This window comes from Lynx canadensis, chromosome F2 (assembly GCF_007474595.2).
Source record: "Lynx canadensis isolate LIC74 chromosome F2, mLynCan4.pri.v2, whole genome shotgun sequence".
NCBI lineage: Eukaryota > Metazoa > Chordata > Mammalia > Carnivora > Felidae > Lynx > Lynx canadensis.
Genome location: NC_044320.2, coordinates 9,292,763 through 9,313,111, shown reverse-complemented (window position 1 = coordinate 9,313,111; position 20,349 = coordinate 9,292,763). Strand labels below are relative to the sequence as shown.

General features: G+C 45.1%; 1 protein-coding gene across 2 annotated transcripts in view; it reads right to left on the bottom strand.

The window, feature by feature from the left end:
- LRRC6 (leucine rich repeat containing 6) overlaps positions 1 to 20,349 on the bottom strand; it is an 81,376-nt gene that overhangs the window by 31,995 nt on the left and 29,032 nt on the right. For both annotated transcript variants that reach the window (XM_030304392.1, XM_030304393.2), the window contains exons 6-10: positions 15,881 to 16,066; positions 12,495 to 12,572; positions 7,160 to 7,225; positions 2,569 to 2,638; positions 1,531 to 1,626 (exon numbers count right to left, since the gene is read on the bottom strand). In XM_030304392.1, the coding sequence (XP_030160252.1) occupies positions 1,531 to 1,626; positions 2,569 to 2,638; positions 7,160 to 7,225; positions 12,495 to 12,572; positions 15,881 to 16,066 (496 nt within the window). The remainder of the gene's footprint in view (positions 1 to 1,530; positions 1,627 to 2,568; positions 2,639 to 7,159; positions 7,226 to 12,494; positions 12,573 to 15,880; positions 16,067 to 20,349) is intronic.

The window sequence follows — 20,349 nt, the reverse complement described above, 5'->3', positions numbered from 1 at the left end:
TTTTTTTTTTAATTTTTTTTTTCAACGTTTATTTATTTTTGGGACAGAGAGAGACAGAGCATGAAAGGGCGAGGGGCAGAGAGAGAGGGAGACACAGAATCGGAAACAGGATCCAGGCTCCGAGCCATCAGCCCAGAGCCTGACGCGGGGCTCGAACTCACGGACCGCGAGATCGTGACCTGGCTGAAGTCGGAGGCTTAACCGACTGCGCCACCCAGGCGCCCCTAGGATGCTTTTTAATAAGCCGCTTTCTATACTTTTCATGTGTCTTCAACATGAAAAATTTCATGTTTCAGTTCGAATGCAAGTTGCAAAAAAAAAAAAAAAAGAGATTGCTGATCACAGCATCACACACTTGTGTAGATCAGAGGACTGAGGTAATTAGGTTATCTCTCAGAGTTCCCTATGGGCTATCCTAATTAGCATACAAGCACTTCCCTAACCGGTCATAGTTACCAAGGACAATGTGATTCTTAAGGCTGTGTTTGCCCTCTTATTGCCCGACAGCACATTGTATTTGCTTTTTTTACTGACTCAGAGCAAAAATACATACTTGACCACCCATAATCGATCTGTTACAAATCTGGCTATGGGAAAATGAAGGATTAATAAATTATTATCGAAACCTTACTGGTTAATCAAGTTTATTCTCTGGGGCAGACACCCCATCCCCATTGTCCTGTTTTTCTTCAAGACCAGAACCCCATTTGACTGGCTCATCTACTCTGCCCCTTTGAAACCTGAGTGACTAGGGCAAAGCTGACCCCACCCCAGGTCATGGGAGGAGATAATAGTAACCAATATAAAATAATAGAAACCAAACAAAGTACTACTATCCCTTTGGCCAGAGATGGGTTTCATTGCCCAAGGTTAAGTTAATCAAGACTTGCTGGGCTCTTCAGCTAAATCGTCCTGATTAGTCCAGAGGAACTTTTGTTCCAGGGTGATGGGGAGGCTCATCTCTCTGTGTCTGTCCCTGATTCTCCGTTTGTCTATCTTCATGCAAGGGAAGGACAAGAGAGCGTGCTGTCCCCGTGGCTGCGAGTGCTCCTCTCAGGAAGGAAGTGAGTCTGAGGACAAAGCTAACATATTGGAGAGACCCTGACCCTCCCCTGCCCGAGCCCTCCCTACTTTCTCGAGATGAAACACTTCTTTATGGTTAAAAGTACTGATCGCCATGTAATAGATGTGCTCGTGATACCTGTCCCACTTGGAAGGACGAGGGGACTCACACACACCAACCCCCACCGCCGCTCTGGCTGCAGAGGTGGGAGGGGGCTGCAGAGCCGAGAACAACTGGCCGAGTGGTGATGGGGTGAGGCCCCCCGCCCCCCGCCCCCGGGTCCCAACTGTGCCCCAGTCTCAGCTCTGTTCTCACACGTCCCGGTTCTCCTGCCTTAGCTGGGGTGAGCGGATCTTCTGGTTCCCTCAACCCAGAGCAGCCATCATTAGCTTTGATAGGTCAAGTTCCTTCAGGAGCCGACGCGTCCAGGCTGGAAATCGATCCAAGTGGCAAGTGACATGGCCTACCTTGGGCATGCAGATCACCAGATGCCCTGTCGTCTGAGATCGCTTAGCAGAGCTGCTGTCCGGCTTCACTTCGGCAGGAAGAACAAGCTGAAACGGCTGACGACAAACAGGAAGTTTGCGTATTGCGGGAGAGGGTTACTTCAAGAGGCATTTTCATTACAAATTCAAGACCCACCATGCCATTTTAAAAACAACGTGCTCAGACTTAGGAAAAAAAGAACCCATGTCCGGGCTACGCATGACATGCAGGAACTGTTTTACCTGTTTTAATGGATGGTCTAAAGAACAGTCATCGATCACAAACAGCAAAATAGTCATTGGTCCGTTTATGTTAACATGACTAATAATAAAGGATTTACAGATAAAACTCCTTGTCATGAACTATCAACGCATTTCCATTTTAAAGTCTTTATAGGACTACTGTGAATGCTCATAATCAGCCAAAAATACTATTTCAAAAATTATAAAATTACAATTGCTGTGAATGAAATCATTGACAATTTAAAGTGGGTACGTAATTTAAATATAATCTCAAGCATAGGCTACCACATATATAACCATAACTGCTTTGGAACAGTACTAACACAACGGAAATAAGTTAAAAATAATAATTTTATGGAGCTGCACCGTGGCTGGTCAACAACCACTCCCATTGTATGAAATCATGTGTCCGGGGGCGCCTGGGTGGCTCAGTTGGTTAAGCATCCGACTTCGGCTCAGGTCATAATTTCATGGTTTGTGGGTTCGAGCCCCACGTCAGGCTCTGTGCGGACAGCTCGGAGACTAGAGCCTGCTTCGGATTCTGTGTCTCCCTCTCTCTATGCCCGTCCCCTGCTCGTGCTCAGTCTCTCTCTCTAAACTAAATAAATATCAAGAAAAATTGTTAAAAACGTTTAAAAATCATGTGTCTAAAAAGTAGCTCTCTGATTGGGCTTCTTTTTTCCTATTTTCATATTACTCTAACAATTTTTGAGGCAACCTAGCTGAGTTGCAGACTTAGCTTTTGAAATTGTTAACAGTCGACTGCATTATACTTACCTTCCCTTTGACCATGACCCGTACGTAAGTTGGTTGCACATCTACATCGATTAAAGAGGTGTCCATATACCTTCAAAATCAAACATGTCCAATGTTAGAATTTTCACAAAAATTAAGCTTAAAGAAGTGCAAATAAAAACTAACATTTAAAGAACCATGTTAGGGGCGCCTGGGTGGCTCAGTCGGTTGGGCGTCCGACTTCAGTTCAGGTCATGATCTCACGGTTTGTGGGTTCGAGCCCCGCGTCGGGCTCTGTGCTGACAGCTCAGAGCCTGGAGCCTGCTTCTGATTCTGTGTCTCCTTCTCTCTCTGCCCCCCGCCCCCCACTTGTGCTCTGTCTCTCAAAAATAAGTAAATGTAAAAAAAAAAATTTTAAAGAACCGTGTTAAATGAAAGAGAGGTTTACAATTTCCATGCTGAACAGGTCTTAAGAAGTTTGTCTTACGTTAATCCCTAAACCAAAGGAAATTCAATATATCAGCAATTTCATTTTTAGAGCCACAAGTACACTTGGCATTGATTGCCCCTCACCTAAAAATATCTGCGGCCTGAAAACACGAGAGGTTTGCAAAGAAAAAAAACAACCAAAAAACAAAAAACAAAAACAGCTTGCCAGGTTCTTTCATGAATATTTTATTTTAAGCCCTTAAGACTGACATGAATAGCCAGGGATGTTGAGCCTACTACGAGTGGGGCCTGCAGACCCCCACTCCCTCTTCCTTAGCTGCTCTCTGTCCCCACAGCTGTTCTGCAGCTGCCACAATGCCACCCCCCCACCCCCGCAAGACTGGCTTTGCTTTTCCCTGCCAAGCTACCTCCTGCTGATTAAGCAAAGCCTTCCATCTATGGCAGGGACCCCAGGATCGGCTGGTAATTGTTCTCCTTGGCTTTATGAACAAATCAAAGATTCAGGCTTCATCTCGCTTATGTAGACAAACGATTATACGTATAATTGGACATTTAAAAATATTGTGTTGGGCGCCTCGGTGGCTCAGTCGGTCGGATGTCTGACTCGGGCTCAGGTCAAGAGCTCACGGTTTGTGAGTTCAAGCCCCACGTCGAGCTTGTTGCTGTAAGTGTGGATCTTCTGTCTCCCTCTCTCTCTCTCTCTCTCTCCCTGCCCCTCCCCTGCTCACGCTCTGTCTCTCGAAGATAAGTAATCATTAGAAAAATACTGATTGTGAACTTTAGCGAATGCAGTGAGGATTTAGAAATCACAAACATTAAGGAGAACACCAGGGCCGCAGGCACAGGCCTGGGTCACACAGATGGTCAGGAATTGACCCCACCCCCTCTTCCTCTGTTACCTTGGACGACATTCCTTAACCCCTCCCCGCCTGTTTCCTCACCTGGAAAATAAGGATGGGAAGTGCCCCGCCCCCTAAGATCACAGTCAAGACCCAGGCATAGCGCCTAGTCCGGAGCTGGCGTTGACAAATCATCATGCTTGTAATAATAAAAATAAAAATTCTCGTAACAATACCAAGGCTGGGCAAGGTCTCCCCAAACCTCGTTGAGTATCTACCACGCTAACGGATCACATCTTCTCGTTCACGCGTGGGGCCTCCTAAAGCGTTCATCTGCCCTTACCTACGAGGTCCTCGCGTGCTGTTCGCCTCTGCCCAAGACCACCTTCTGCTGGTCCTCTGCAAAGCCCACCACTTCTCATCCCGCAATCGTCAGCGCTCAGTCCAGCAGCTTCCCTGAGCATCCCCTATACACGGACCACCGGACTGCAGGACCCCCGGGCGCCACCCCCGGACTCTGGCCCTTCCTGTGCAGCACCCTGACTTGTTAGACGCCTGCCTGTTTACTTCTGGTTCCCCCACGGGGCCGTAAGCTCTAGGACAGCAGAGACTGTCTTTGGAATGTGCCAGTGACAGCCTCCCGTGCCCGGTACATAGGAGGTGTTCTACTGATATTTCTGGATAGAGACAGAAAGAATATACAGACGAACGAATGAATGAGCACATGAACAAACGAATGAACGAATGAACGAATTTAACTTTCAGAGATACGTCCGTGCGCCAATGAAGATCACAAGGAGTGTTAGTGTCATCAGTTCAGACAGAATCGTGGGAAGGGAAGGGAGGGATTTTACTACCTAGACAGGAGAAGTCGCACCACTCCTTGAAAAAGTGCACGACAGGGGCATGAGGAAAGTCTTCGTTCGGGAATTGAACGTGAAGAGGCCAAGAGAGCTACAAAGAGAAAGGGGTACACGTTCATTAAACTCCAGGAATATGACCAAAAAATGGAAAGAACTAAAAGGATGAATGAGAGTGTTTAATGAAACACAACAGAAAGGGAGCTCGGGTTGCTGCAGGGTCAGAGGACACGAAATCAGGAGAAGAGCTCGGCGCTCTTTAAAGGCAGATGGACTGGCGGCGCGTGGGCAGGAGAATTAACAGGAGGTGAGACGGGGCATCTTGTCATGAGAAGGAAGGAACACACGAAGGACTAGCCCTTCCTCACCAGAGCCGAAGGTGGAAACAACCCAAATGGCATCAACCGGTGAGTGGGTGAACAGAAATGTGGTCCGTGCAGACAATGGAGTATTACTCGGCCGCAAAGAGGAAGGGAATTCTAATACCCGCTACAACACAGATGAGCCCCGAAGACGTTACGCTACGTGAAAGGACACAAGACCACAAGTGATTCCGTTTATACGAAGTATCGAGAATTGCCAAATCTATAGAGACAGAGCGCAGGCTCGCGGGGGCCAGGGCACAGGGTACGTTTCTCATTTCCCTGTGAAATGACTACTTAGTGGCCATGCGCTTCCGTTCTGCAGTGATGAGGTTGTCCTGGGGCTCAGCGGTGGTAAGGCCGCACGGCATCGCGAAGTTACCGAGTGCCTCCGAATCGGACACTTGAAATGGCAGAAATGGCAAATTTTAAGTTATGTGTATTTTACCACAAGTAAACAAAGTGGGATGTCGGGCTGTGAGTACATGTCCTGGCCCCTCTGATTACTGTAGTTACTTTGACAAGACTCGCTCTCTGGAAATTTACTCCCTTTTGGATGAATTTCAGGATAACAATCCCTCTTCCTTCACTGGGTTACTGGAAGATCAGATGAGATAGAGCCCACAAAACGGGCCTTAGAAAGAGAGAGGACTGTATTAAAATGCATGCATGTGAATGTTCACTGGCTCCCATTACCAGTATTCATTCATTCACTCACTCAGGCATTCATTCGTTCCTGCACTCACACCTTGTGGGTGCTGGAGACATAAGGAGGGCCGAACAAAGTTCCTGCCTTGACCGCACATTTAAAAAAATGCAAGTAAATTAACAGTTTGTCAGGTAGAAATCAAAAAGCGCGAAGAGGTGGGAGGAAGTGCTGGGGTAGGGGTAGGCACTGTTTTACATCGGATAGCGGGGCACAGGGGCCTCCATAATGAAGTGACATGTGACCAGAGGCCCGCAGGAAGTGAGGCAGCCAGCCACGTGGGCACCCAGGGTGATGGCGGTGCAGGCAGAGGGATGCATGGGTGCAAAGTCCCGAGGCACCAGTGTGTCTTGAAAAGGCTGGAGAAGTGGAAAGACCCTATACGTGGACCCTGAAGTCAGACGCATGAAGGACAGTGAGCCGAAACCTACAATCCTAAAGAAATGAGGCAGGGACACGGCCAGGGGAAAAAGTGTCTTCTGGAGGTTAAAAAAAAAAAAAAAAAAAAAAAATAGCTGCAGGGGGTACCCCTGGGTCTCTAAGAGGGGACTGGGAGGCGGGGGCCACCACCCACCGCCTGGTGCTTACTGTCACATCAGAGTGATTTGGAAAAAACAAGGAGGAATATAAAAGGACAGCGGCAGTAGGGAAAGCCGAGGGGCCCGTGGTATCAGCGTTAGGAAACAGCAAAGCTCTGACAATTATGTAAACTAGGCCTGAGCCACAGGGCCAGGGTGGCTCAGTTGGTTGAGCTTTAGAGTCTTGGTTTCAGCTCAGGTGGTGATCCCAAAGTCATGGGCTGGGCGAAGAGCCTGCCTGGGATTCTCTCTCTCCTGTCTCTCTGCCCCTTCCCCCGGTTCATGCGCCCTCCCTCACAAACAGGATTTAAAAAATTAAAAGTAGGGGCACCTGGGTGGCTCAGTTGGTTAAGCCTCTGACTTTGGCTCAGGGCATGATCTCACAGCTCGAGAGTTCAAGCCCCATGTCGGGCTCTGTGCTGACAGCTCAGAGCCTGTCGCCTGCTTCTGATTCTGTGTCTCCCTCTACCTCTGCCCCTCCCCTGCTCATGCTCTCTCTCTCTCTCTCTCTCTCTCTCTCTCTCTCTCTCTCTCTCTCAAAAATAAATAAACATTTTTAAAAATTACAAAAAAGATTAAAAGTAAATAACTAAACTCTGCCTTCCAAACAGAAAGTCCAAAGTTCGTAGCCCTGGGATTATGGGTTTATTTACCTCTGCCTTTGTTTTCATTTTCATGCTTTTTAAAATTATGGTAAGTTCTCGGGCTTAAAAAACAAAACAAAACTTCTTCGTTTGGCAAACCAAATTCCATTACAAAATACTTCAGGACTCAAGAGATGGCACTGAGAATGACACCAGAGAAGCCATTAAGTAAACCCATAATAAAATGCCTTTACCTATAGACAGCAAGGTCCAGGATGATCTGGTTACGTTTTTCATCATCTTTCAAGGAGAAGTCAAGTCTAAGGAACAATCAATCCGTTGGGGGGAAGAAAAAAAAAAGATGACGTCTTTAGCAATACTGTACAGGTATCCCACCCCTTATCAAAAATAAACTTGGTAATAAGTATATACTAATCCCCGATGACAAACTTATTCTGGGAGGTGTTATTTAAAACTCTCAACGGAAACCTACAATACACGCATAAATTATTTATTTACCTTGTTGAAATGTGAGAATCCTAAGGCAAACTACATACAAAAAAAGTAGCATTGGTGCAGAGATAGAGACATCTGGTGGTTAAAGCTTTCTTTTCGATTTCATTCAAGTTTGTTAGAAGCAAAACTAAAACGCTGGGATTGTTTATGGGGAAGAAAATGTCATATCTGCCTCCCTTACCCAGCGTTCTATCCCTTCAGTTTTAAATAGTCCTGTCTTCCTTCTTTCTCCTTGCCATCTTTTCTTTTTCTCCTTTCATTGTTGACCTTTGCACCACCTTGGAAAATGCTGAGACACTGCCCATGATCTATCACCTCCATATAGACGAAGAAACAGAGGTTCAGAGAGGTTGACACAGCTGGGAAGGCGGCCATGTGAGCCTGGAGAGGCAGGATTTCAAAGCCCTACATCTTTCAACTATACCGTACGGCTCGGTCTGAGGTATAGCTTCCATAGTGTCAACATACCATTCAGAATTATTTGGCTGATTTATTTTGAGCATTTCACTTGTCATACCATTCTGTAAAGTATATAGTAAAACAATATTAAAGGATGTATGCTAAATCGTTTGGAACAATTTGGCCATCAGCAAGATGTCTGTGTGGGGCCGTCCCTTTTGGTGCTTTCAATGACCCAGCCATGCGGGACTCCTTCAGTTGCTCAAATGACCCATCCCTTTGTGATCTCCTCTCAGGAGCTTTCTTATGTGCCGGTCCCTCTGCCTTGATTGCTTATGCCCCAATTGTCCAGCCAGCCAACTTGAACTCTCTCTTGGCAGATCATTTGAAAGGTAATTTCAGAGAGGTTTTCTACAGTAGAGATTGCTATTCATTCCCTCACGGTCCACTTCCCCTTTCTCCACAGTAATAGGACCCCTGATTTTAACTAGGAACATGGCCGTGCAGAATAAAGGTGACACTTTCCTGCACCCCCCGCAGCTGGATATAGTCATGTGATTTAGTTCCCTGAAGGAGAGCATTATATGGCACTCTCCAGGAATTTCCTTAAAGAGAGGGCGCATGTGTCCTTTTCTCCCTCTCTTCTTCTTCCTCCAGTTGGATGGAAGAGACTATGGGAGACCCAGTCATGAATTACAAAGACTACTTAGCAAGCTACTGCAACTCTCCGGGCAAGAGGCAGATGACACGTTCTAAGGTGGTGGGGGATGGCGTTAGTGAGAAGCCGTGGATTCAGGTGATATTGAAGGAAGAAATTATAAAGTCACTGATAACATGACAGAGAGAAGAGTCAAGGATGAATCCAAGGTGGATGCTTGCTACTGAGTTGGAGAACGCTGGGGAACGAGACGGAAAGTGATCGTGGGGATAGAAATTAGGACTTCTGCTTCTGTCATGGTAAGTTTATAATACCTATCTTATAATCACATGGCGAGGACAAATAGCTCATTAAACATCCAAGCCTTGAGTTCAGAGAAGAGGTTGGATCTGGTTGTAATGTACAGATGGTGTTTAAAGCCATGGAATTTGGTGAGAGCTTCACAGAGTCAACGTGAAACAAGAAGGCAGCTGAGGAGTTGGCCACCACTTAGGTACATCACAAAGAGAATCTGGCAAAGCCTATGAAGATGAGCAGGTAATAAGGTCAAAGAATCTGAAGCAAAGGGAAGAAATTGCTTTAAGAAGGAAGATGATGATCACTTTGGTCAAATTTGCTGGGTCAAGTACATAGGGCCTGAGATTTTAAATGATGTGACTGAACATAGGGATAATGTGACCACGGAACACAAAAATGATGTGACCATGGAACACAGAGATGATGAGCACACAGAACATGGAGATGGTGTGACCATGGAACATGGACATGATGTGACCATGGAACACGGAGATGATATGACCACGGAACATGGGGATGATGTGAACACAGAACACAGAGATGATGTAAACAGAAAACATAGATGTGAGGTGAACAGAGAACAGAGAGCTGATGTGAGCATATAGAAATGACGTAACTACAAAAGTTTTATGTGACAGGATATGCAGACATGGTTTTAAGAAGGAAAGCGAAGTAGGGAACTGGTGACCGAGTCCAGGCATCTCCATGAGGAACAGCAGCTATAAAGAGGGGCAGAGAAATAGGGCTGATGCCGCAAGGGAAACTAGAGAAAGGGAGCTTTCTTTTTTTTTTTTTTTTGGAAGATGGACAATATCAGGGCACCTGGGTGGCTCAGTCGGTTAAGCATCTGACTCCTGGTTTCGGCTCAGGTCATGATCTCATGGTTCGTGAGTTTGGGCCCCAAGTCGTGCTGGACGCTGCTGGTGTGGAGCCTGCTTGGGATTCTCTCTCTCTTCCCACTCCCTTGCTCATGGTCTCTCTCTCTCTCTCTCTCAAAATAAATAAATAAAACTTAAAAAAAAGATACACGATGTCACAACATGCGTATACTGATGAGAGCAATTTGGTAGGAGGGAGACAAGTGATCCGGAAGAGAAGGAATCATTGCAGAAGCAAGTCCTCTACAGGAAGAGGTTTGGGATCAGTCCACCAGCAGAGAGAGTCACTCTGTAGGGGAAGTCCACCCATTGCAGCAGGAGGCAAGAGAGTATGTGGACAGGTCCAGGGACGCTGGTAAATTGGATGGGAAAACTTCTGATTGCTTCTGTTTATGGAGTAAGAAACAGGTCCCAGTCAGGACCACAGAATGGAAGTAAGAAGGGAGCAAGCAGTGTGAAAGCAGGCTACGGGAAATCAGAGGAGTGAATTACCCAAGAAAGTACAACATGATTACTGGAAGTCCGCTAGAGATCTATGGTGGTAAATTTACAGTAAGACCGGCAGGGAGAGTTGAATGTTTTCCTCCAGCCTCACGAGGGCAAGTCCAGCAACAGATGGCATGGTAGATTTGGTTGAGATTACGAGAGAGGACGCGGGAAGGAAAGAAGGACAAGGGACTTGAAGATCCATGTCAAGGACGAATCTCTGAGACGAACCATAAAAGCATAGCGGAGTGACAGAAGATAAGAACACGAGGGGAGAGGGGAGGCAGGCAGAAAACCAGCAGGCTGAACAGATTCCTGTTCTTAATGGGGCTTCTGATTGTTGGGCGTGCAGGGTGCTCCCCGGGAGCACAGGAGGTGGTGCCCAGTGGGACACTCGAGGGAAGATTCTGGAGGCGGAAGAGATATAGAAGATGGCAGGTCTGAGAATAAGAGTGGATTGTGTGGCTGGCTGAGGGAGGGAACGATGGCAGGGAGTGAGGCAGCGGGGCGAGGGAAAAAGCCAGGCTTTGGTGGATTGTCTACAAGTAGGACAAAGTCACATGACCAGTGATGGGAGGAGAGGCAGAGGAGGCAGAGAGAGAGAGAGAGAGAGAGAGAGAGAGAGAGAGAGAGAGAGAGAGAGAGAGAGACTTGTCCAGGCGGGGGGTGGGGTGGGGGGGTGAACATGGTCTTCTGCAGTGAGTGGGGCAGAGGGCGAGTGTGAGCGCTGGGCAGGGCTAAGTGCACGACCGCAATAAGGACAGAGGTGGTATTATCTAGACGGCCCCGGCTCCAAGGGGGCTGGGAACTTTTAGGGAAAGGGAAGAAAAATGGTCTGAGAGTGGCTACCAGGTTCAACTTTCTTCGTGGTATATGTACATGGCAAGGGAGAATACGGAGGGCAGCCGTGGAAGCAGAACCCTGAGTTTCCCTTAGTGAAAGAAGATAAAAGGGACGTTGAGAGAGAAGGTTGAGGATCGAGGCTTTGCTGACCAACACATACTCCAGAGGGCACAGAGGCAGGGAAGGAGGGGTCAGCAGGGGGGAAGAGAATGAGGTGTACAGAGCCACAGGGGACTAAGTTTCTGGTGGTGACGGATGACCCAGGAGGGCAAGGAAGGGTGATGACGGCAGGATGGAAGGTGGTAGGAGGAGGTGATGGGTGTTCAGTTCTTCACAGAACCCCCCTCAATACGGTTAGCAGGAGGGGCAGGTAATGTGGGCAGTGTGGTAGGGGGAGAGGTGGTCTCACCCGGGGCCCAGAGGGCTCTGAGGGTCTCCCTTAAGCCCCCTGCTATAGGCTGAGAGACAATCTTCCCACTAGATTTCTGAGCTCAGTGAATGCAGACACCTGTCATATTCACTGCCATATCCTCATGCTTAGTATCGTGTCTCAGGCTACGTTAATTTCTGCAGGAGAGAGAAGGGCTGTGTGTGTGAGGGGCTGGTAGATATGAACTTGATCACGGAAGTCACTAGAGCTGGGTTAGCACGAGCAAGTCAGTCACACCATCTATTAGCTACGTGGCCTTGGACAAACCACTCTACGTCTCCCAGGCTCAGGCTTTGAACCTCTGAGAAGGAAATACTGCTTGGCATGTAAGATTGCCACGCAGATAGAATACACAACGCCTGGAAATGATCAGGACGGTCTCTTTATCCTGGTCCTGGTGTCGAAAACGAAGTACTGAAAAGAAACAGGCTTTGAGCAATGAAATGAAGCCAACGAGATTTAGTCCAAAGGCTTTTTGGTCAGTATTTTGGCTATAAATGGCCTTTTATGGTTTTTTAAATTTTGCCTGCTTTCTAGTTTTAGATTTTAAGACAGCCAGATAGGGCAGCCATCATTACACTTGAGCATTTCCAGGTCGAATATTTTCCCTCTCTCATTAACGTCCCTGAAGGATCTCCATCAGTTTCTTTCCTCAGCTCTCACGTGCTTTGTAGATGTGTCCCAGAGCGTCCAGTAGAGGGACACATAGGAAAGGTACCAATACTCTCAGCCAGCTTGTTCGTGTGGCGCTTTACAAATTAATAGACATAACAATAATGCACGTGGAATTTTCAGGCAGAAAAGCATATAGGGCCCAAAGTTTCCGCGGATACATAACTAAGATTCCCATATGTCAAGATCATTTTCTGAACGCCAAGAAAATGAAATATAACGTTATGCACTCGAAAACATCAGAGATGTTCTACTCTCAACTATGCACAAAATGACATTCTTATCGGGCTCCTCGAGCTTGTGAAGAACGCTTAGATATATTCTCCGCGAAGCAAACCCGCAACGGAAACCATCATCAGGACCACCCCCATGCACTTGACTTCTTCAAGCCTCTCTTTGGCCTCACGTACTTGGGGTCATTCACATTCAACACTTTTCCATCTTCAGTGATCAAAATCCTGGGTGGTTTCACTTTCTTCTTCTTTCCACTTGAGATGGGAGCAAAGGGCAGTGGGGAGAGAGAAAAACAACGTAAAAGGAATATTTTTGTGACACAGTTTAAGAAAAATTGATCAGGCATTTGTGAATACATGAATAATTCACCATTATGAAGTCCATTCTGTTACTCCTACGCTGGGAATTGACAGGGCAGATTTCTTTATGATCGTTATCTATATCTTTAAGGCAAAAATGTGACCTAGACAATTTGGCAGTTAATTCAAAAGGGGGAAAAAATCCTCTTTTTCATGAAATATCCATGAATATTTAAATTCATCTATTTTATGCATGATTTACCCAGATAACTGTCGATTCTCCATTGGTGGATATAGCCTCTGCTTTAGTTAAAGTTTTAATTTTTAGGGGTGCCTGGGTGGCTCAGTCAGTTGAGCATCTGACTGTTGACTTTGGCTCATGTCATGGTCTCATGGTTCATGAGATTGAACCCTTCGTGGCTGTCAGCACAGAGCCTGCTTGGGATTCTCTCTCTCTCTCTCTCTCTCTCTCTCTCTCTCTCTCTCCCTGCCCCCCCCTCCCAAAACAAATAAATGAACTTTTAAAAAAATTATAATTTTTAAAATGCCAAGTAGATTCGACTCTATAGAAATAAAAATACCAATACATGAGATTCTACATAAACAAATGTCTATCACAGAATTACTCATAGTGGCAAAACTCTGGAGCTATGAGGAAAACCCATCAACAGAGGAGTCAGTGGCCTAACTATATTCATGCTATGAAATATTTTGCGGCTGTTAAAAACATGTGTCTGCTCTTTACCTCACTGGTCTAAAAAGTGGCAGAAAACGTGGATGGAGGAAAAGAAACAGTGCAGATAGGAAAGACTCATGAGATAACATAGAAAAATGTAGAGCGTAGTCCTAGCTATTTCAACATCACTGAAGATCTATAAAAACCTAAAAAGGCCTATATGGACAAGCTCTACAAAACCACATGGAGGAATGTGTGTAGATGACAGAACTGTAGGCAAGTCTTTGCCTTGGATTTCCATTCTTCTAATCCCGATTTTGGATAGTGAACTGTATATGAAAATGTACATTTATTCACATTTTGCTGCATTTTAAGCTGGTTCTCCTGGTCCAGGTAAGTTAATGTGTCCATGTACCACATTAGTCTCCATGACGAGGACAATCCAGGGGCATCCTCCAGAAGGGGCAAACATCGCAGGGACCCATGGGACTGGGAACACCACTGTGCACTTGCACAGAGTGGCTTGGTCTTCTATCCAACCCAGCTGTATTTTTTTTTTTAGGCTATCAGGGAGAGAAATTTTTTTTTCCTGGTCTCAGGCTCAATACAATGTATTATACGATATACTGTACTATGTATACATTTCAGGCATGCATACATATATAGATATATTGCATATACATGGGTGTATATGTGTATATATGTTGGAAATACAATACATATTATATAAAAACATGTAGAATTTCCATTGCAGAAGGTTCTTAAGTCTGCAGAGTACTTTGACATTTATTGGCTCCTATGATTCTCTCAACCACACAGTGGAGTAGGGAAGGCAGGGAGAGAATCCCTGTTTAACAGACGAGGAAGGAGTTGAGGAGAAGTTGGGTATTTGCCAACATCGCACAGAGAGTAAGCAGCAGAGTCGCCACATGGACCCACATTTTCTGATGTTTTCCGATGCTCTTCCCAAAGCACTGGGTGGCCTCACCGTATACAGACCGCCAAATTTTACAAACAAGCATTTTGGATAAAATTCAATTCTCGTTTTTGTACCTCCCTATCTAGCTACTGAATAAAATTGTATGAAAGCAGCAGAGATTGCTAATGGTTGTGTTCACTCTTTCAGTTTCTTGCTTGCAGGTGACAATCACAGGGAAAGACACTGGGCTTCGCGCCTGTAACTGCCGTGCAGACGACGGTATTTCAGAGCTAAGTGATCCCATCCAAGCACACGAATTGTAAGCATTTCCGTAAGTGATACATTTTACGTACTAGATTTGAGCGATGACATGAAATGGAATGACACCGAGTCGAGCTTTTAAAAAGCTTCCCTGACAATCAGAGCATAAGCGTTCGAGCTTCTAACAAATCGTCAAGTTCGATCAAAACAGTTTCAGAAGTGAAAGCGTGCTGTTGAATGTCCAAGACGGTTGTACTGGGAAAACAATGCCTCATAAGACTGCTTTCTAATTTTGCAAATTATGAGACACAATGGAACTTATTCGTCCCGCAAAGTGGCCTTTTCCTCGGTGCCATGATAATCAGTATCTCTAACCCGGGACATCCCTACTGCTTGATTCGGTGAAAGTTGTTAAAAAAAAATTAAAGACATCCAGCAGCACTATCAACAATAGCCAAAGGATGGAAAGAGCCCAAATGTCCATCGATGGATGAATGGATAAAGAAGATGTGGTTTATATATACAATGGAGTATTACTCGGCAATCAAAAAGAATGAAATCTTGCCATTTGCAACTACATGGATGGAACTGGAGGGTATTATGCTAAGTGAAATTAGTCAGAGAAAGACAAAAATCATATGACTTCACTCATATGAGGACTTTACGAGACAAAACAGATGAACATAAGGGAAGGGAAACGAAAATAATATGAAAATAGGGAGGGGGACAAAACAGAAGAGACTCATAAATATGGAGAACAAACTGAGGGTTGCTGGAGGGGTTGTGGGAGGGGGGATGGGCTAAATGGGTAGAGGGCACTAAGGAATCTACTCCTGAAATCACTGTTGCACTAGATGCAACTAATTTGGATGTAAATTTAAAAAATAATAATAATAGGGGTGCTGGGTGGCTCAGTCGGTTGAGCGTCCAACTTCGGCTCAGGTCATGATCTCACAGTTCGTGGGTTCGAGCCCTGCATTGGGCTCTGTGCTGACAGCTCAGAGCCTGGAGCCTGTTTCAGATTCTGTGTCTCCCTCTCTCTCTGCCCCTCCCCTGTTCACGTTCTGTCTCTGTCTCAAGAATAAATAAACATTAGAAAAATTAAAAAAAAAAACTTAAAAAAAATAATAATAAAAATAAAATAAAGGTATCAACAAGGAGAAAAACACAGAAAAAAAATTAAAGACATCCAAACAAGACCCTACGTAAAATGCCATAATTCATGACATCCTAAAGAAGGCAGTTTGATATTAACAAATGTCAGTAGACACAATTCAACAGGAAGCTGAACTTAGAAGCCAAGTCAATTAAGTGATGGCTAACAAAGATTGAACACAGAGAAGGAGTAAACCCTGTGCAATCAAGAAAATACAGTCCATAGCAGGGCATTGCCTCACTGTGGAATACCTTAATTTTTCTTGGTCTTTCCGTTGTTTTTCCATATGCCTAAGTGTTTCCAATCTAGATTCAGGAGTAAACAAAGAGGGCTTGTTCCAGAATTCCAGGTCATCCTCATTGTCCTTGAATCTCTTTTGGTTGTATTCCCCTTCTTGTCCTTCCTGGACATGGTCTTTGTGCTCTACTGAAAACGGGCTGGGAAAGAACAAACAGACACAGAGCATGTGAGACCAGTACTGGATGTCTGAGTTTCATCCTAAACGCCGCCCCTTCAATCTCTTACACACTTTTCTTGTGTTGTCTTCGTACCTTTGAGTGACAAAACACATCTGAAAGAGAGCCAACGTAAGCCATGCTTGTATGAACGTACTGTCCCAAATGGGACAGGCCCTCATCATCTAACACGGGGCATAGTGCAGTGATCGGATGAGAAGCTCCCAGGCTGGTGGGATGTGAGTCACCTGTGGAGCCGTGTTAAGGGCACAGATGCCTCGACCTCCCACCAGAAAGTCTACTCAATAGATGTGGGGTTGGGCCCAGGAATCTGTGTTTTATGACAGCTTGCAAGAGGTTCTGATGATCAAACTCAGGGACCACTGGGCCTTCCCAGGCACCCCACTTCCAGGCTGGGACCCTCAATTCCTGCCTCCACACTGCTCCCAGAGGAGTCTTGTCAACAGGCAAATTACATCATATTAGTTCCAGGTTCTTTAATGATGCTCTCTCTCTCCAAAATTCTCCAGTGGGATATATGAGATTCGTGGTATGGTCTTTTATGGACAACTTCTGATTTCATAGCTTTGTATAGGAACAGTGCTGTGTGCTCTTTTTTTATTCATGTTTTGTGGGTTGTCAAAGAGTTCTATGGTGTCTCTGACATCAAACGGGTATGTGAGATATTCAACAGTCATCCAACGTGGATTCGAGAAATATTTCTTGAGCATCTCCTCTGTGCCCGGCACCAGAGATCCAAGCCTAGGCAAGACAGACAATGACAGTCCTTTCAGGAGATCCTATTCTAGCAGAGCAAAAATGACACCGTTCACATAGTAAGCACTGGGGAACAGCGTTCCTCACCTCTCCCTGCAACATACACTCTATTTCGAAATAACATTGCATGAAAAAATCCACATGAAGCCTTGAGTACCAAGCATGACAAACAGGAAGCGCTCACTGAATGTTACGTTTTGTTATTGTTACTGAAATGAGATAACACAAAAGGCTCATTTAGTTGACCTTCAGATAAGATGCTTTTTGAAGGGATACACCAAAAGTACTAGAGCCTGAGGTTTAAACAATATAAATAGAACAGAGAATAATATCTGCTTACATTTTTTTGCATATTACAAAATGTAACTAGTTTAATAAGCAAAATAATGCAAACTTCTGAAAATGAATACTTTGCCATATAGCTACAGTTCTCTATGGTGTTGAAAAGGCAATCTATTAAGGGGATTTATAATATCCTATCACATCCTAGGTAATCATCACTGAAATAATTGGTTCCATTTCCAGTTAAAGGAATTTGTTTAAAAAAAAAGAAGAATTTGTTTTTGGGGGCGCCTGGGTGGCTCAGTCTGTTAAGCGTCTGACTTCGGTTCAGGTCATGATCTTGCGATTTGTGGGTTCGAGCCCCACGCCAGGCTCTGTGCTGACAGCTCAGAGCCTGGAGCCTGCTTTGGATTCTGTGTCTCCCTCTCGTTCTGCCCCTCTGCCCCTCCTCCACTCACACTCTGTCTCTCTCAAAAATAAACATTAAAAAAAAAATTAAAAGGATTGTTTTTTGCTGGAAAGTGACTAATTGGTTCACTTTTCTATTTTGTAAAATGTAAAAAGATAATAATACACATAAACATCATTGCACTTAAGAAAAACTATAGAAATATCAGCTAAATAACTTAAGTCTCCGAAGGCAAAATGCATGGAAATGCGAGCAGCCAGGAGACAAAACAGACTTATCTCATCAGGATACAAACAAACAATGGGCTCTTCAGCCACTTCCTTCACATCTGTGCTCTCAGAACTCTCTTCCCACTCATGAGCACATCCCGCAGCCCTACGGTCCCGTTTAGAAGAGTCCCATCTCCGCTAACACTCACTTTCGGGAATTAGAGGCCTACAATTTAATTTAATTTAATTTATTTTATTTTAGACAGAGAGGGAGTGAGTGGGGTAGAGAGGAGAGGGAGAGAGGGAGGGAGAGGGAGAATCCCAAGCAGGCTCCACGCTCAACGCAGAGCCCGACTCGGAGTTCCATCCCACACCCCGGGATCGTGACCTGAGCTGAAATCAAGAGTCTGATGCTCAACCGACTGAGCCACCCAAAGGCCTACAGTTTAAATAAAACTTCACTTACATCCAAATCGAAGCCCTTACCCTCCCTCTCCAAACCCCTCACCCCTCACCTAGCTCGTGACTGGGCTGTGCACGGGGAGAGGGGCACGGGCTACGCCAACCCCCCTTCGCTCACCTACTCCTTCCCTCTGTATCCCACCTCGCTGGCTTCTTCAGGTCCCCCCGACTTCAGAAATTTGGACCTGGGACAATGGATGGGGAGAAGGAGGCAAACATCTCATCTGACACTGATGCTCTTACACCTTGGCACCTGGCTCCCGTTCTAGGGCCGATGCCCAGTTACCGGTTTTGTCTTCTGAGCACATTTACTGGTTCTCAGAGACATTACAATGGCCTTCCAAGTACACTGTTCCCTATCAGAGCGACCAACATACTACCCGGCTGGTCATTTATGACAACTCAGCTTGGGCCACTGACAGTCCACCCCACGGTCCCTCGCTGCCGCTACTCACTTAGACAGTATCCTTTCAAAGAAAGCCAAGTGCAGTTCCTTCTTCCATGTGTACTTGGCCCACGGGGTATTCCCAAATCCTCGACATGACAGATGCGTGAGGCGTGAGTTGATTCCATTGACGCCCACTCTCCTGACACTCCTGCTCTAGGCTATTCCAGGACACATCACATCGTTTCAAGTCTCCAGGCTGGAAGCAGGCTGCCTCTAGTCAAGGGGTGAGATGACTGTCTCCCCTTCTTGCAGTCGCCCCCTACATCTTGATGGCATTTCTTCTTGCAGCGTTAAAAGGGAGTGGCTCCCTACTCCTTTCTGACTAAGCGGATGATTCACTATTTTGATGACCGTCCGCCAGAATGTCTGGGTGTCTGTGCAAATAGGCTGAATGCAGTCATGGGAGGAACGGAAGGACCAGTCAGTCCTGTGGAGAAGTAATAGGGCAAGAAACCAACCCAGCCGTGTGCTTCTACTCAATGCAAGCAACAGCCTGCTGTCAACATTTGTCAACTTGTATGAAGCAAGAATAGTAGATGATCCCCAACACATTTTATGTGCCTATTATAACTAATGCAAAACACCGGGGAAAATGCAGTGAAAAAAGAATATTACAGCATAAACTCACGAATGTAGGTTTAAATATTATAAATAAAATATTAGAAAAATGAATGCAGAAATCTATTACAAATATATCACAAAGTGAATTTCTTCTGGAAATTCAAGGATGGCTTAATATTGGGAAATACATTAATGTGACTCAACACATTAATAGACAAACATGATTATCTCAATAGAGGCCAAAAAAAAAAAAAAAAAAGAAAGCATTTCATAAGATCCAGCATCTGTGATGATAAGAGCTCTTCATCAACTTGGAATCAAAGGAAATTCACTTAACTCTACCAAGACCCCACAGCAAATGCGTTACTTACTGATGAGAAATTGGAAACCTTCCTTTTAAAGTCAGAACCAGATACAGATTCTCACTCTTACTGCTGCCATTTCGCCCTCTACTGGGGCCTTAGCAGCCACCATAAAGAAAATTACAAAGCAGAGGCCTAAGGATTGGAAATTCTTTAAAGTTGCCATTTATTTTAAAAAAAAAAAAAGTGTTTTTCCACATAGAAAACACAGGATCAGGGGCGCCTGGGTGGCTCAGTGGGTTGAGCGACGGACTTCGGTTCAGGTCATGAACTCACAGCTCGTGAGTTCGAGCCCCCGCATCAGGCTCTGTGCTGACAGCTCGGAGCCTGGAGCCTACTTTGAATTCTGTGTCTCCCTCTCTCTCTGCCCCAACCCACTCGCATTCTGTCTCTGTCTCTCTCAAAAATAAATAAACATTAAAAAAAAAAAAAAAAGAAAAAACACAGGATCATCTACAGACTACGGCACCTTTTTAAAAAGGTCAGCAAGCTTGCTTAATACAGTATCAGTATATTCGCCTCTTTATCCAACAGCAAGAACCAATTACAAGGGTATTTTAAAAATGCCATTATACAAGATACTTAGAGATAAATCTAATAAAAGAAAACCTTTATGGAGAAAAATTATAGAACCTTATTGAAGGACTCAGAAGAAGGTCTAAATAAATAGAGAAAGCTATTCCACAGTTCAGCAAGGAAAGAATCAAAGTCATGAAGATGTCAACTTTCTCCTAATTAACATATAAATTGAATGC